The sequence below is a fragment of the Cryptomeria japonica genome, chromosome 4 (assembly GCF_030272615.1).
Source record: "Cryptomeria japonica chromosome 4, Sugi_1.0, whole genome shotgun sequence".
Lineage (NCBI taxonomy): Eukaryota > Viridiplantae > Streptophyta > Pinopsida > Cupressales > Cupressaceae > Cryptomeria > Cryptomeria japonica.
Window position 1 is genome coordinate 656286760 of NC_081408.1, and position 14885 is coordinate 656301644.

At 34.8% G+C, this 14885-nt stretch overlaps 1 protein-coding gene across 1 annotated transcript in view; it reads left to right on the plus strand.

Moving 5' to 3' along the window:
* Positions 1-14650, plus strand: part of LOC131053574 (3-hydroxyisobutyryl-CoA hydrolase 1) — a 236623-nt gene extending 221973 nt beyond the window's left edge. Inside the window, exons 13-15 of the mRNA XM_057988201.2 lie at positions 13535-13636; positions 13729-13770; positions 14202-14650. Coding sequence (XP_057844184.2) covers positions 13535-13636; positions 13729-13770; positions 14202-14339 — 282 coding nt within the window. The 3' untranslated portion in view covers positions 14340-14650. The remainder of the gene's footprint in view (positions 1-13534; positions 13637-13728; positions 13771-14201) is intronic.
* The last annotated feature ends 235 nt before the right edge of the window (positions 14651-14885 follow it).

Sequence of the window (14885 nt, forward strand, 5' to 3'; positions counted from 1 at the left end):
CTAGGAGCCCCAAGCACACGAGAGGTGTGGCTTAAGGGGGGCTGTTGGTGTTGGAAATAAGCCACACCCAGACCAACGATGAATTGGTCCAAGAGGGGCCAGTAGCTCAGTGGTAGAGCACTCCAGCAGCGTATGGAAGGTCCTAGGTTCGAGTCCTAGCTGGTCCATGTCTCAACAGAGGAGTCATGAGAAAAAGGTGGGAGGATCCCAACTAACTTGAGAAATTCTCTCAACCACCAAGACATATTCAATAACTAACTATGACTTATTCCAACTATAGTCCTAATTGAACACAACTTGTAGTTGCTTTACATGTAATTACAAAAGTGCAAGTAATGAGTTAACTTGCAATTACAAAGTTATTTTTTTTACATGTAACTTGTCAAAACAAAATTACAAATGCATACCTAAAAGTATTCCATGTGTCTAAAGACACGACTCTAACTGCATCATCCTTTGTTTGTGATGATCTTCATGTCACTTCAGGATGCTAGAACTTGAAGTATTCTGGATTGGTAAAGACACCTTGAACTGGAATGGGAACTTGCATCCTTATCTTCTTTTTTGGGGTAGTACTAGCTTTTCAAGAGGGAAAGGGCTGCCTTCCTCTCTTCATGTCATGACCATCTTTGTCTTGAAAGCATTCTATGCTCTCAACCATGTATTGTTGTTGTATCTCTTCTTTGTATCATCCTCCAATCTTGAAATCTACTTGCCAAATAAGGCCCATGCCTTAATCCATTGATTTGGTAGATCGTGTGTGCAAACCGAACTAACAAGGGAAGGGGTAAATTGATGCAAAAATGGGCTCACAAGTGAATTTCGGGTTCTGGAAGTTGTATTACATGTGTGAGAAAAACAAGAGCATTAACTTGCAATTGTGGAGAACAAACATGCAACTTCATATGTGTAATGGGTAACTACAAGTTTGCACTTGTAATTGGACCTTTAAAACTCATTTTCAAGTGTTTTTTTAGTGCATTTTGGACCAATTTCGGGTTCTGGATGGTTGACTGCAAGTGAAGACTTTAAATGGGAAAAATGAATGAAGGTGTGAAATGAGTGGATGAAATGGTGGGAATGATATGTTGATATGAGGGAAATGAAGCTTATGACCAAAAACAACAAGTGCGGATGGTTATGAATGGATTTTTGAAAAACTTTTCCATGTTGACCATATGAAAAATGGGAAGAACTTTTACTTGTAATCAAGTTTTAAAAACCCGATTTTGGAAAGACAAGCTTTTTCCAACTTTGAAACTTGGAATTTCACCATAAGATGGTTAAGATTTTTCAACCAAAGGGGTAGATCAATTATTTTCATCTCACTTGCAATCGGGTTGTGATGTCCTCGAAAAATTAATGTCTTCTGGTGGAATAAAGTAAACTTTAATTATTTTATATTAGTTTTCCAATGAACTAATATACTATAATTATTAAGTTGAGCTATTTAGCTAATTTTACTTTTTCAATAAAGTTTATTATTTAAGTACTAGTTTTCTAAATAAACTATTATTTAATAATTCATTGCAAGAGTTAGTTGGTTTTCCTACGGGAATATTTTTCCCGATGGCTTGGTTTTAAATAAGTCACCACAAGTAGATACAGGTAGGCTTGATTACAGAGGTTTCAGATGAATTGGTAATTAATTTCTCTACGTGAGAAATTGAAGTATCATTACTCGGCCTTTCGTCAAAATCAAAATTTGACCTATTGGTCTATAGCCGTTGAAGGAGAATATCACAGTGTGCGTTCATTCCTATTTCAAATTCCGGAGCGGTGGCTTAGTTTGAAGTATAATTTCTCTGGCATATGCGTAGAACCAGTTGCATTGAATGTTATATTGACTTCTATTCCTTTGGAAGCAAAAGGCTTGCATGATTCTTAAGTCCTTACCGCATTTGACATTCTTTCCGTGTTGACACCGTATGATGCGAACGTGACCAAATAAGACCGTCGTGGAGTTTGTGAATTTCCGGCATTTTCCATGCTGAGTTCGTGGACCAGTTCGCATTAATTAAACTGTACAATGTGGATTCATATTCTATAGCAGCGTATGTCATTCCATTCCCTGGCGGAATCGTATTATATAGCGCACACTATTCTTTGGTATTTCTGTGACAACACAGTAGAAGGAAGAATCGTAACTATTACTGTTGCCCTAGCAATCCGATTGCAAGCATGGTGATGGAAATTCATTCAATGGTTCGAGACAAACGGATTACTTTCCAGGTGCATTGTTGTTCATTCCTATTTATTCTTAAGTTGCAAATGTAACACAAAATTTCATTCGTACCTAGCATTTGAAAATAAAAAGCAAAGTATGTGTTCTTTGTGGATTCTTGTAGAGATGTTTCAAATATCCCTGAAAGTGTTGCATATAAATAGTTGAGAATTAATTAAGGCCATTGAAGCACTGAACATTAGTAAGAATTTGGAGTTTCAACAGAGTTTCTATTGTCATACTTTGAACTTGTCTATGGTTAAAAATTGCAAACAGACTGTAACTTGTGGACTTTGGCTTGAGATATTAGTATTACTCCAGAACTGTGTATTAATGTTTCCTGTTCAACAATATACCAACAATGATTGTGTGCATTAAACAATTCCTAATATGTTTTTGAGGCATTCAAATTTCAAACAAATATAAGTTGAAGAATTTTACACGGGTTTTTAAATTCCGAATGAAAGCAAAGAGGGAAAATGGGGAAAGACAATGCAATTCACAAATTGGTTTGCAAACTTGGAACAAAGGGGAAAATCTCTCACAAAACCGATTTTAGACAAGAACTAACAAAACAAACATATATACAAATTGATCAAGGAAACCAAACAAACAAGAAAAAGAGAAAAGAACATACCTTGATCAATCAAAATGTCCTCCAAGAAGCAAGAAACAATTCTTGAAAGAAGAGAGGAAAACTCTTAAATAGATAATAAACCACATTCCAAAACCCTAGCCACATTTTTGCCAAAATGCCATATGGAGCAAAACACCTTCCAAAAGCATGAAGAATTGGTCAAATAATACATTCAACCTCCACGCCTAGATGAAAGAATCCAAAACGACTTAGGAGAGGCAAGATTTGTGGCATTTGAAGAAGAAAATTGTGGCATTTTTTAAAAACGTTTTTGCTGTTAAAACACCATAAAACCAGCAATAATGTCTTCCAAATGGCATGAAGAGAGTTGGAAAATGCATGAAAATAAAAAGGAATCCAAAACGCCTTCCTCCTAAGATTTCTCCACAAAAATTGGTGGAAATTGTCAACAAAATCCTTCAACAATGCTAGTCGGGTTTTTGGGAAAGAACAAGTTTAAAATGCATGCAATAAGGAAAATCGGGTTTCTTAAACCTTTTTTACATGTTTAAAATGTTCACTTTTCCCCTCATAAGGCAAAATCAGGTTTTTGAGAGCAAACAAGAAGTTTAAAATACTTGTAATAGGGAAATAAAACTCCCATTACAAGTTTTAAACAACTCAACAAAAGACTAGTAAATGGAAAATAAAATTCATTTTACAAGTCACAAAAACAACTTAAAATTAAAACTTGTAATAGGGAAATAAAATCCCTATTACAACTTAAAGTGACTTTATAAAACTTGTAATGGAGGAGAAAACCCCTACCATAACTTAAAATCACTTAAGTGGAACTTTTTAAAAGAATTACAAGTTTTATTTAAACTTTATAATTTAAAGTTCACATGTAATATGTCTAAAAAGTTCCTACAATGACTTAAAAGTCAAAAAGCAACAAGGGGGAAATAAAAAGTAAGTTACAAGTTCTATTTTTCATAAAGTGCACTTGTAATTAACTAAAAATTTCCGTACAAAGACTAAAACAAAGGAAAACATTAAAACTTGCAACTTAAGGAAAATTTCCCACCTGCAGTCAGGGAGAAAAAACCCGAAATTGAAGGAATGACATAGAAAACGGACCCAGAATGCGATGAAATTTGAAACGTGGTTTGAGGATTAGTCCAATCCAGGGGTAAGGTGAAAGTTTGCCTCGGGAAGCGTGTCATAGAGTAAAACTTTTATTTTTTGACAAAAAATTTATGTAATGGTCCATCATTTTTTAAAACAAAAATGAGGACAACAAAGTGTTATATCTTTATGTTTGATTTATGATCTAATCTCTCTTGTGTTTTCCATTTTATAAAACTTAGGAACTACATTGAAACCAGGATTGATTACTAATTTGCATTAGAATTTCATTTGGCTAGCAAAATAAGTGCCTAGAATTTCTATATTTTTATACTTCCATAAAAGTTTATTTTTCCCTGTGGTGTTATGAAACTATTACTAAAGTCTGAAATAACTTCGTGGAAATAAATATTGTGTATTTGTTCTATGTCACCCTATTACTTGAATAGCAATTTACAAGACTTCTGACCTTACGAAGATTTCTCCTTATTGGCAATGATAATTTTGGAACGTGGAATTTTCTTTGACCAGACATACATAAGTAAGCTCAATATCATTTTTTGTTTAGTTAAATACCTCAAATGCACTAGTGAACAAGAATAAGTAGTGTGATTGAGAATCTCACAATCTAGAAAGATGAAAACCTAAGATGTTGAAAGACCAATGAACATCTTTTCTCCCTCATATGCCTTTTAAGCGGTTGAGAAAATATCATGACAGCAATTGATAAGAAATTTAAATAATTTAACGCATTCTCTATAATGTCCCTTTTTAATTAATTAGCTCATATGTGCACTATCCTTATTTTCCTGTCAAGGATATAAAAATACTTTGATAAATGGGCCGTGGTGTATGTTGGTAAACAAATTTGTCACTACAAATTTCAAAGTGAATTGCCCAACAAGTAGTGACAAATGTCCCAACAGTTGGAAAGATTGCTACGAAATTGCAATCTTCCTCTGTGTTTGAGATTGGCAGCTCACTCATATGATGAGGGTTTTATAAGTTTTTGTGTACTATTAACCTGAAAGTATGAAAAGGAGGAAAAAAAAACTAAAGGAAAATGGATAATAGAAACCCCAGTGATAGGCATACGAATATCAACCAAGATTCAAAAAATGACGACAAATTACAATGGGGTTTTATAAAAAAAAATTCGATGTACAATGATGATGAAAGAAGGAAATCCTATTACAGCATATGAAGAAGCAAGTTGTCCTAGCATAGTCAAACCAAGATATCAAAGTATGAGTGTTCATAATATCAATTGCATGGTTAGTAAGCATTTCAATAGATAATAGAATATTTCCACCAGACATAAAGGGATTACCAATTTGACATACGAAAAAATAATAATAATAACTCAAAGATACGTTCTGAACATACGAGCCAAAAGAATTTTGTATTATCTTTATGAAATTATACAATTTCATAAACCCTTTTTGTACAAAGCGTAAAGCCAAAAGTCATCAAAAAGTCTCTCTGTGAGAATTTCTCCAGAGTTTCCCCTTCGTAAAAGTCTCCTTTACAATAGCAGGAGCCTTACATTTATCTACCTCTTAGCTAACTACATGGTAACCACTTTACAACTACCTGGTTAGCTACCTTTGCAATTTGTAATGTCCCCCACTAGATGTAGGTCAGTTTAATAATAATTAATCTGTCTCAACACATTTATGATTTAAATTGATTAATTAGGAGACAATTACTATTCTTATCATCTGAATGAAATCATTATTTCAATACTACAATGTAATTATTTCTTAATCAAGAAATCATGAATGAGATAAGTAGGATTAAGGTTTGAGACAGACCTTATGTTAGATGAGTGTAGTCTTGTGAGGATAACTTGCACCCAAAAAGAAAAGCAAACACCTACATACATGTTCAATTATAATTAGATCTAATTCATTCTAGTGCAAAAACAGATAGAAATTGGTATATGAGACATGAGAGGGGTTGTGCGGGTCCATTGTCTACCAAGCCCAAGGAATGGTTGCTTCTAACCTCCTTGCTAGACTTGGCAGCCCATGTTGCTTGTCCTTCAAGCACATCACCCATACACACAGCATCTTGCGAGTTCGGTATGCGAGTTCGGTATGGAGAGTGCAATCTGGTTCCTTGACTCCCAAGATCCTATGACCACTTGTGAGCCCCTCGTCACCATTGGATTACACCTCAAACCTCTTCCCACGAGATGCAGCAAATAGATTGAACCACTTCTTCAAGTGCATACATCTCATATGGAATTTAACAATTTATAAATGTATATGCATATTCCTCTAATTAATGTTGGTTTCTATACAAAAGTTATTGTTATGCTCTCATACTTCTGTTTTTATTACATATATAATAACTGTTATCAACCCTTATAAAATTCAGCTCCTATTCTGAATTTATAAATTGTGATTAATTCTTACATAATTTTACTTTTTAATACATTACAGCTTAACTTTATTCCTCATTGATTATTAGCTTATAAATCTTCAATAATGAATTGCTTAAATTATTAAGTAATGCCATATACCTGGCCATATGCTGTTTGCAACTATAAATCAATTTCACTGAATGTTTGAGAGCCAGACTTATCGCTGCACTTTCTTGTAGTTGGAACGATTGTCTTATATACTATTCAATGGCAATGAAAGTCATGTTGCAAAAGATATGACTCTTGGCTGTTCATAACCACTACTTTCCTTGCACACTTTCACATCTATTAGCCACAGATTATTCTCGTAATTAATTCGCTGTCACATGATAATAAACCGTGCATTCCAGCTATTGGTTAGATTAAAAATTAATCAAGGGGCTGGGGGCCTAGCTCGATTGGCGAGAGCTTCCAGTGGTGAAGCACGAGGTCACGAGGTCTAGTCTCCCCACCAGCCCACGTGGTACCAGAGGACGTGTTGCGCCAGCATCACCAGTCCCGTTAAAAAGTTTACCCGGCGCACTGCAGCTTATAGGGGGGTGCTATACCCAATTCTTGCAGTCTAAAAAAAGAAAAAAAAGATTACAAATTAATCAAACTGTTATTAACATTATTTACGGTTGGGTGTTTGTCTTAGACAGCAATTCCAATCTCTATATATTTTTATTTTATGCTCCCTTGGGTCTGCTAATGCATATTCTCATTTCACAATAAATTAATATTTTACAATAGAATTCAGACTGTTGTGCAAATTATTGTAACCTTGCTTGTATTATTCTTCTTCTTGTTGCTGTTTGATATTATTCCAAACATGATGCCATATCCTTTTTTCCTTCAATCCTTGTTCGATGCTGAATAATTCTCCCCTTGACTGTTGACTGCTGATTGATTAATATGCCGATCTCTATCCCCATGCATACCACCAAGAACAAGGATGTTACTGCCTGCAACTTAATAACAGTTCTGATCTGATCGATGGTGATATCACTGGCTGCTTTGATTCCTTTCCTTTATATCTCTCAATGTGAGAGAGAGGCCACACCTCTTCATCATGTATGCTCTTTGGCAAGAGACATATCCTTTCACCATTACCACCCTTTGAAAGAGTGCAACTCTTCATTATTTCTGCCCTTTGAAAGGGACACAACCTTTCACAATCAGATCGGCACTTCTTATTTAAATCAGATCTGCACTTCTGATTACCAAATTATACCCCTCTCAAATGAGGTTCTCTTCACCCTTCTATATCTCATGTTTGAGGGAGTCACAACTTTCCATTCCATGTCTTTTGAGCATTCCTTAACTTATTCAAATTTAAATTATATTTAATTATATTCTTTTATATTTCTATTTTTATTAAATTTTTATTCTTTTGCATTTTAATTTTATTATTATTATTTACCATTAAATTCTATTTCAAAGTGGGGACATTACACAATTTGAGGAAAATAAAGTAAGCTTCATTTTAGTTAGATATCTCCCAATTTTTTCACAAACATAGCTTATTTTCTAACCTATCACAAACATGTGACAAAAGTCACTTTTATAAAAGATAATATTAGAAACAAAACTCGTGACTTATGACCTTAAATTCCAAGAAGCAAGTTGTACAATTGAATTCATTTAAAAGCCCCTTTTCCTTTACTTGTACCATCTCTAATACTTTCTAAAGACTGTTGGTGTTGGAAATAAGCCACACCCGGACCGACGATGGACTGGTCCAAGAGGGGCCAGTAGCTCAGTGGTAGAGCACTCCAGCAGTGTATGGAAGGTCCTAGGTTCGAGACCTAGCTGGTCCATGTCTCAACATGGTATTAGAGCCAGGTCCAGGCTAGGAGCCCCAAGCACATGAGAGGTGTGGCTTAAGGGGGGTGTTGGTGTTGGAAATAAGCCACACCTGAACCGATGATGGACTGGTCCAAGAGGAGCCAGTAGCTCAGTGGTAGAGCACTCCAGCAGTGTATGGAAGGTCCTAGGTTCGAGTCCTAGCTGGTCCATGTCTCAACAAAGACATCCTTGGAACTGAGCATTATCTAAACATGTCTGAACTTAGTTGCATAGCATGAACTGATGCATATTTCATATAGAAAAACACAAAATGGTGCATAGTAGAGAAGGGATAAGATGTCTAGGATAAAATTCTCTTCAATCAAGGCCTCATTAGTCCATAATCAACATATCAAAGATCCAAATTAGATGATTTTTCAAATGAAAGCAATCCGTTAATTGCATTTTGTCAAAAAAAAATGAATTGTAGATGCATGTCATAAAAAAAATAATGCACACTTCCCAAGCATCTCACACATTTCCCTAAGCTTTTCCTTCTACTACTCTTTAAATTTGACGAAACATTAACAATGTTCATATTAGGCTTTTTTGAATGAAAGACTTGGCATTGAATTCATTTAGGCAATGATCCAAACATGACCTGACTTCTTAATAGTACTTAGATTCTCAATTCTGTTAGCAAGGCCCTTAAGCAACCTATCCATCACGATGTTCATTGTTATTACATTTGGAAACAGGCCTATCTATGCCATTAAGCTTTGTACTCTTCCACCATTTTTCCTCTTATTTCGAGGCAAGTAAGAATAGAATTGTATGCTATGACATCTGATTTGCAGCCCTCTTCTCTCCCATTCTGTTAAGTGATTTATATGATTCTTCTAAGTCTTCAACATTTTGAAATCCCATAATCAATGTATTCTAGGCATAGATGTATGGCACCCTCTTAGTAAGTTCCATAGTCTCACATAGATCAACTTCTTCACAATATATTTCTCTTGATAGCACATGAATCGTAGTTGTATATGTCACATCTCTAGCATAACGTTTTGTACCTTCATTTTATGTGGAAATTTCCAAGCCATATCTACCTTATCTACCTTTTAAAATAATTTATGCAAACATTATATAAACTGGTGTTTGCATTCTAGGTATCGCTTCTTATTTCCTCCAACAATAATAATGTAGCATTTAGCTTACTTCCTCTAGAAATTGTACATACTAAGGTAGTAAATAGGTGGGTGTAAACTTCGTATGATATCTTTTGCATTTTTTTCAACATAAAACTATCATGACCATCTCACCAGCTTCTCCAAGTGCACCAATGAGAGTCGTATAAGTTCCAAAAAGCAAGCTGAAATTTAATCTTTCTCATGGCAAGAAGTATCTCCATAGTCTCTCTCAGCATCCAAGAACCTCCTTCGCCCAACTACGAGGTGAATCACTTCTCTCTTAATAATGGCCCAGATCAACTATAGGAACTTGATAATTGTTCAAACTTCAAAGCAACAAAGGCAGTGTCATTAAAAGCAGTTGAAATATGTGAACATTCTCTCATCAACCAAACCATTGTAGAAAAATTTGTAGACTAATATCTATTAGAAATTGACATTCACTATGTTTCCCATTCTCATAAGTTAGTCCACGGAGCATTAGAAATCAATTCCTTTCAAATTATACATGTATGCCTCATCTCTCTAACTATAAATGAAATCGTCCAGCGTACGGAAACCCAAAATTCGCCATTTTGTTGGTTCTGCTTGAGAAGTGTATGAATCGCACTTAGGAAACTGGTAGAAAAGGTAGTATCTGATCTTTTCATAACAAAACAATTTTTCTATATGCAGTAATTATAATACAAATAGATCCAAAGAGCTCATTTCTAAGACTTTTGAGCCCTCATTGTTCCAAAATGTTAGCCATCTTTGGTATCCGCAGGGGAATGTTGGTTGCATACTCACAGAGTTTGGTAATCTTAAGAAACTATTCAGAAGTTCATCTGAAGGTTCCATTTGCTTAAAACTTCCAACACTCACCTAATTAAACCATTCTGTTTAAATCTGGTCGGGTATTGCATTCCATGAGATTTCGTTTTTTGATGCATTATGTCAAACATTTCACATGCCTCAACTATGCTACCACATTTTGCATGTGTCTAGCAAGGTCACTGCAACATCTAACAATAATTTTTCTTTTGTCATGCTTTAATGGATGTTGCCCAGACATCTGATATAGTGCACATTATTATACTCCAAGCCTACTTTTCACATTGTTTCGTTTAGCATCAGCAGTAATTTCCACAAGAACATTTTCCATGTTTAAAATGATGGAAACGGTTCACATCTGTTAGAAGAATTTCTCTATCCATAGCACGAGAGATGAATTTAAATGCAGCGTAGCAATCAAAAGGTATTTGAAGGTTCTTAACAACTTTAATAGATGTTCTAGGGGTCACATTTAACAAACCAACGACAATTTCTAACTTTTCACTATGGCGACAAATACATAATTATTTTTCCTTCTCTTCCATTACATTAAGTAGACATCTTGAAACTAGAAATAGGCTACTGCCTTCATTTGTCATGCCAATTTCTCCAACTTTGCATGTAGCAAGTAGGACATGAGTAAGGTTGTGGAATTTGGCTTTACGCTTGCTGATACATTTGCTTGAATTTTTTAAGGCTTTTTGACAAATCCATTTTATGTGCATCTTGCAATCATTGCATTCCATGCAATGACACTCTCTTTGAAGGATTTTGTCAAACAATATACATGTTTTCAATGAAAACTATTTCTTGTGTGCATGTCTACCAGTGCATTTCCAGGTATAACATCTGACAGAAATCTTTGTCTCTTATGCTTGTATGACTGGAAATATGCCATTGCAATGCTAAGGTCATGGAATCAGGCTTTACACTTTCGAATCGCATTTGCTAGAAACTTTCTAAAGTCCTTTCAACAAATCTCTTTGTGCACATCCCACAATCATTGCGTTCTTTGAAATGACATCTCTTAAAGGCAATTTGTCAAACAGTTCACATGCCTTGGCTACGATTCCATTTGTTACAACATCGAACTAAATCCTTTTATCTTTCATGCTTTGATGTATGTATATATGTTGTTAGCTTCTGATTTGACTCTAGCAGGTAAATGTTGGCATAAGTTGTGGGTTTTGGCCGTGTCTGTTCCCTCTAAGTGGAGTATGGCAAATTTAATGGCGTTTTATTCCATCATGGGAAATAGGTGTCCAACTTTTGAACCCATGGACGTGCTGTAGACTTTTTGGATCCATCAAATTTGGAGAGGGTCATTTTACGAAGCCTTTCCTTTAAGTCTGGGTATACATTGGTGTGTATACATTGGCCTATGCTTCTGTGCTGGGTTAGAAATTAGAATGCTAGCATCTGTTAGGATCGAATTAACACCTTCTCCCTGTTTGTCTGGGTCCAACTTAGATGACATAAAATTTTGAAGTCTTCTATAATAAGACAATTTTCTGGAAGTATAGATATATTCCTTAGTTGCTTTTCCTTATGGTAGTTTATGAGGGAAGTCAAGGCAGGGGCATGACATAAAAAGAGAAGTATAAGACGGGAGAGAAGATAGAAGAAAATAGGGGGTAGGAGGTGGGGCATAGGACACAAAGTTTCTCAACAATTTTTCAATATCTTTTATGGCATATGAGAGTGAAAAACATAACAAGCTGGATCTAGTTCAAATCCATCCAGATCTGGATTTTTTGGACTGGTTGGATTTGTCCAATTTGGTCCAAACTTTTCAATTCTTATATAAACTCTACCAAAATATTTCTGAACTTCCAGATATCTGATTTTTTGACCTCCCAAACAAAACACTGGTAACTAAGGGGAAAGCGCAAGAAGAGTTAAAACCTAAAAATTCAATTCATATTCTTACTAGCAAGAGGGAAATCATGGTTATTTTGAACTTGAATTGTTTTTCAGATCTAGCCATAATCTTTTTTTCATTGATTAGCAATAAACAAGTGTACATCAAAAGGAATACCCAATTAGCAGATCATTTCCCTTGGTTTTATAAACTTAACTTTGGGTTCAACCTGTCCAATTAGGAAAACCTCCATTTTCTTCTTTGAACGACACCATATCTTCTCAAAACATGTCTACATGAAAAATAGTGTCTTCTAAAAAATGTTGAGTTGACTCAGGTTTCAAAGCAGAATATCGGCAAAATGAACATCAAATAATTGATAACCTTCTGTTAAGGAAATACATCTAGTTTTCCCTTGCACTTGACCGTCTCAATAAATAAGAAAGCACATTCGCTGCAGTTGCACAAAGGAAGATGGCTAGAGCACAACATTGTTGAATGGATCTCTGAGTGAATTCAATCTGAAAGGGCTCTTCTCACACTGACTCTTGTAAAGGCTTACAAAAAATCTCCAATTACTAGTGGAAAAAGGAGCCAATCAAACCTGTTCAGAATAAAGTCCCATCAATCCTGTTAGAGGCTTTATAAAATTTTAAAAGAAATTTCTTTTGCTCAACTCTTGTGTCCACTCAAAATTTCTCAAGCTGGTTATTAAGGGTATATCTTCCTCTAAAATGAGTTTGCTTCTTTCTGACATTCCTGGAAGCAAGCACCCTAATCCTCCTTGACAAAACTTTTGCTAGAGTTTTGTAGGAAAAATTGAGCAATGTGGTGGGATGGCAACCTCCTACCAATTCCCTTTTGAAGCTTGTCTCTATGTTCTATTGCTCTTCACAAGAATATGTGCATTTTAGATGTGAAAAATGGGAGATTTGATCAATGTCAACTCAGATATACTTAGTGTAAAAATGTCTTATAATACATTGTATGTTGTCCACTATCACAAAGCTTGAGCTAACTTATGTACCAATCACAACTCTATGGGAGCGTTCTGTGTGGAGATCAGCATGGATAATATGTCAACTATCTTCTTGTTTGGATAAATTCTTATTCTGTCACTGATAACATTTCAGAAGTTTTTACCAAGGGGATTAAGTGATCCTGAGCCCATCTGGATGTCCAGATTCCTCTTATGCATTTTCAAAGCATATATGTACCATTTATGATTAGTTTAGTATAGCTTAAGATTTTAATGTCCAGGACTTTGAAGGATCATCTTATGGATACTTTTTTATCAGGGTTTTCCCCAGCATAAAACATACTGATCAATTTTGGGGATTGTTCCACCAGACATGGGGAATCATATCTTGTTGCATGAGGATATACTTGTTTCTTAAAACAGTACTAAATGTTTTTCACACGTTGGATCAAGAACAGCTTTCTACTGGAATTTAATTTATCAATGACTTCAGATCTGTTGATTTTGCTCATCAAGGTTAAATTCTTTTAGACAAATTCTAATTATGGTGTATCTATCTGGCTCCAGGTAAGAGAAGGCAGGAAGCAACATCTACACGAGTGTCTAATTAGAGAGTATAGACTGAGTTGTCATTGCCTTCTTCGGGAAATTTCCAATGATTTCTATGAGGTGATAGCATAAATATTTGTAAACCTGATGATTTTTTTCAACTTTATATTATATTAATTAGCACTCTAATGAGGTCCATGGCCTACATACAGGGGTGCAGAGCAATATTGGTGGACAAAGACAGAAATCCAAAGGTAAACTCAAAATTCAAAAGTCTTGGGTGGTTTAAGATTTTATTTGCTCACTTTTTTCTTTCAATGTGTGCATCATATATTACAATATAAAACAATATTGATACATGTAGTACAAGGGCCAACATATCAGTTCTTGCTCATAAAATTCTATGTTTTTAGCCTTAGAAGTGGTTGGTGAAGAAAACGTATTATTAAACCTTTGATGTTCATATAAGATAATCAATTACTAGTGTGCTTTAATTTTAAGATTTCTTTTGATAGAAGAAAAATGTCCAAAAGATTTAGTCCATAAGCAGGTTTTTATTTCTTTGAATGAATGTTTTGGTTGTATCCTTCCCATAAGAGACAAAAATTCATTGTTACAGTGAATTAATAAGCAACCATCATTATTATCTTAGTGGAATGTCATGAGCTCTCTTTTCAATGTGCAGTGGAATCCTGACAAATTAGAGCATGTGACTCAAGACATGATTGATCATTATTTCTCCCCAGTAGAAGGCTTTGAAGATTTACGACTACCCATTGATCAACGAGCTTCCTCTACAAATTACATTCCCTCAAAACTTTGAAGAAAGTACATAAGTAAAATATGTTTATAAAGAAAAGATGGCAATTTCATTCAGCTACACGTTATAGACATGATGGGAGACGCTAATCCCTCCCCATGGTGTATCTAGTATTAAGTTATATGATGTACCATTGATTGGCTTCTGGTCATTTGTGGGCATCAAAAGTGTCCTCTCATATTTGAAAAGAATCTCTCTAAATAATGTTATGGTCAGTTAGTCAAAAAAATTATAATAAGACAACAACATGCCTATATTTTTCGAAAGAAAGATCATAAAGAAAATAGATAATAAAGAAACCACTGTTTATCAAACATTGTTTTCTCTAATATTTTATTTATTTATTTAACAACTTTAGAGTTTCTTTTTGTATTATGCTGACAGCAATTTGGGAGATTTCTGTGACTGATGCACTTAAAATGGTATTTGCCAATCCGTTTGCAAGAATGCTCAATTAAAGAATCAATCAAAATCACAAAAAAGGCTTCAAATTGTGTGCTTAGTTATATGCCATGCCCATGTATATTTCTACTGAGACCTCTTAAAGTT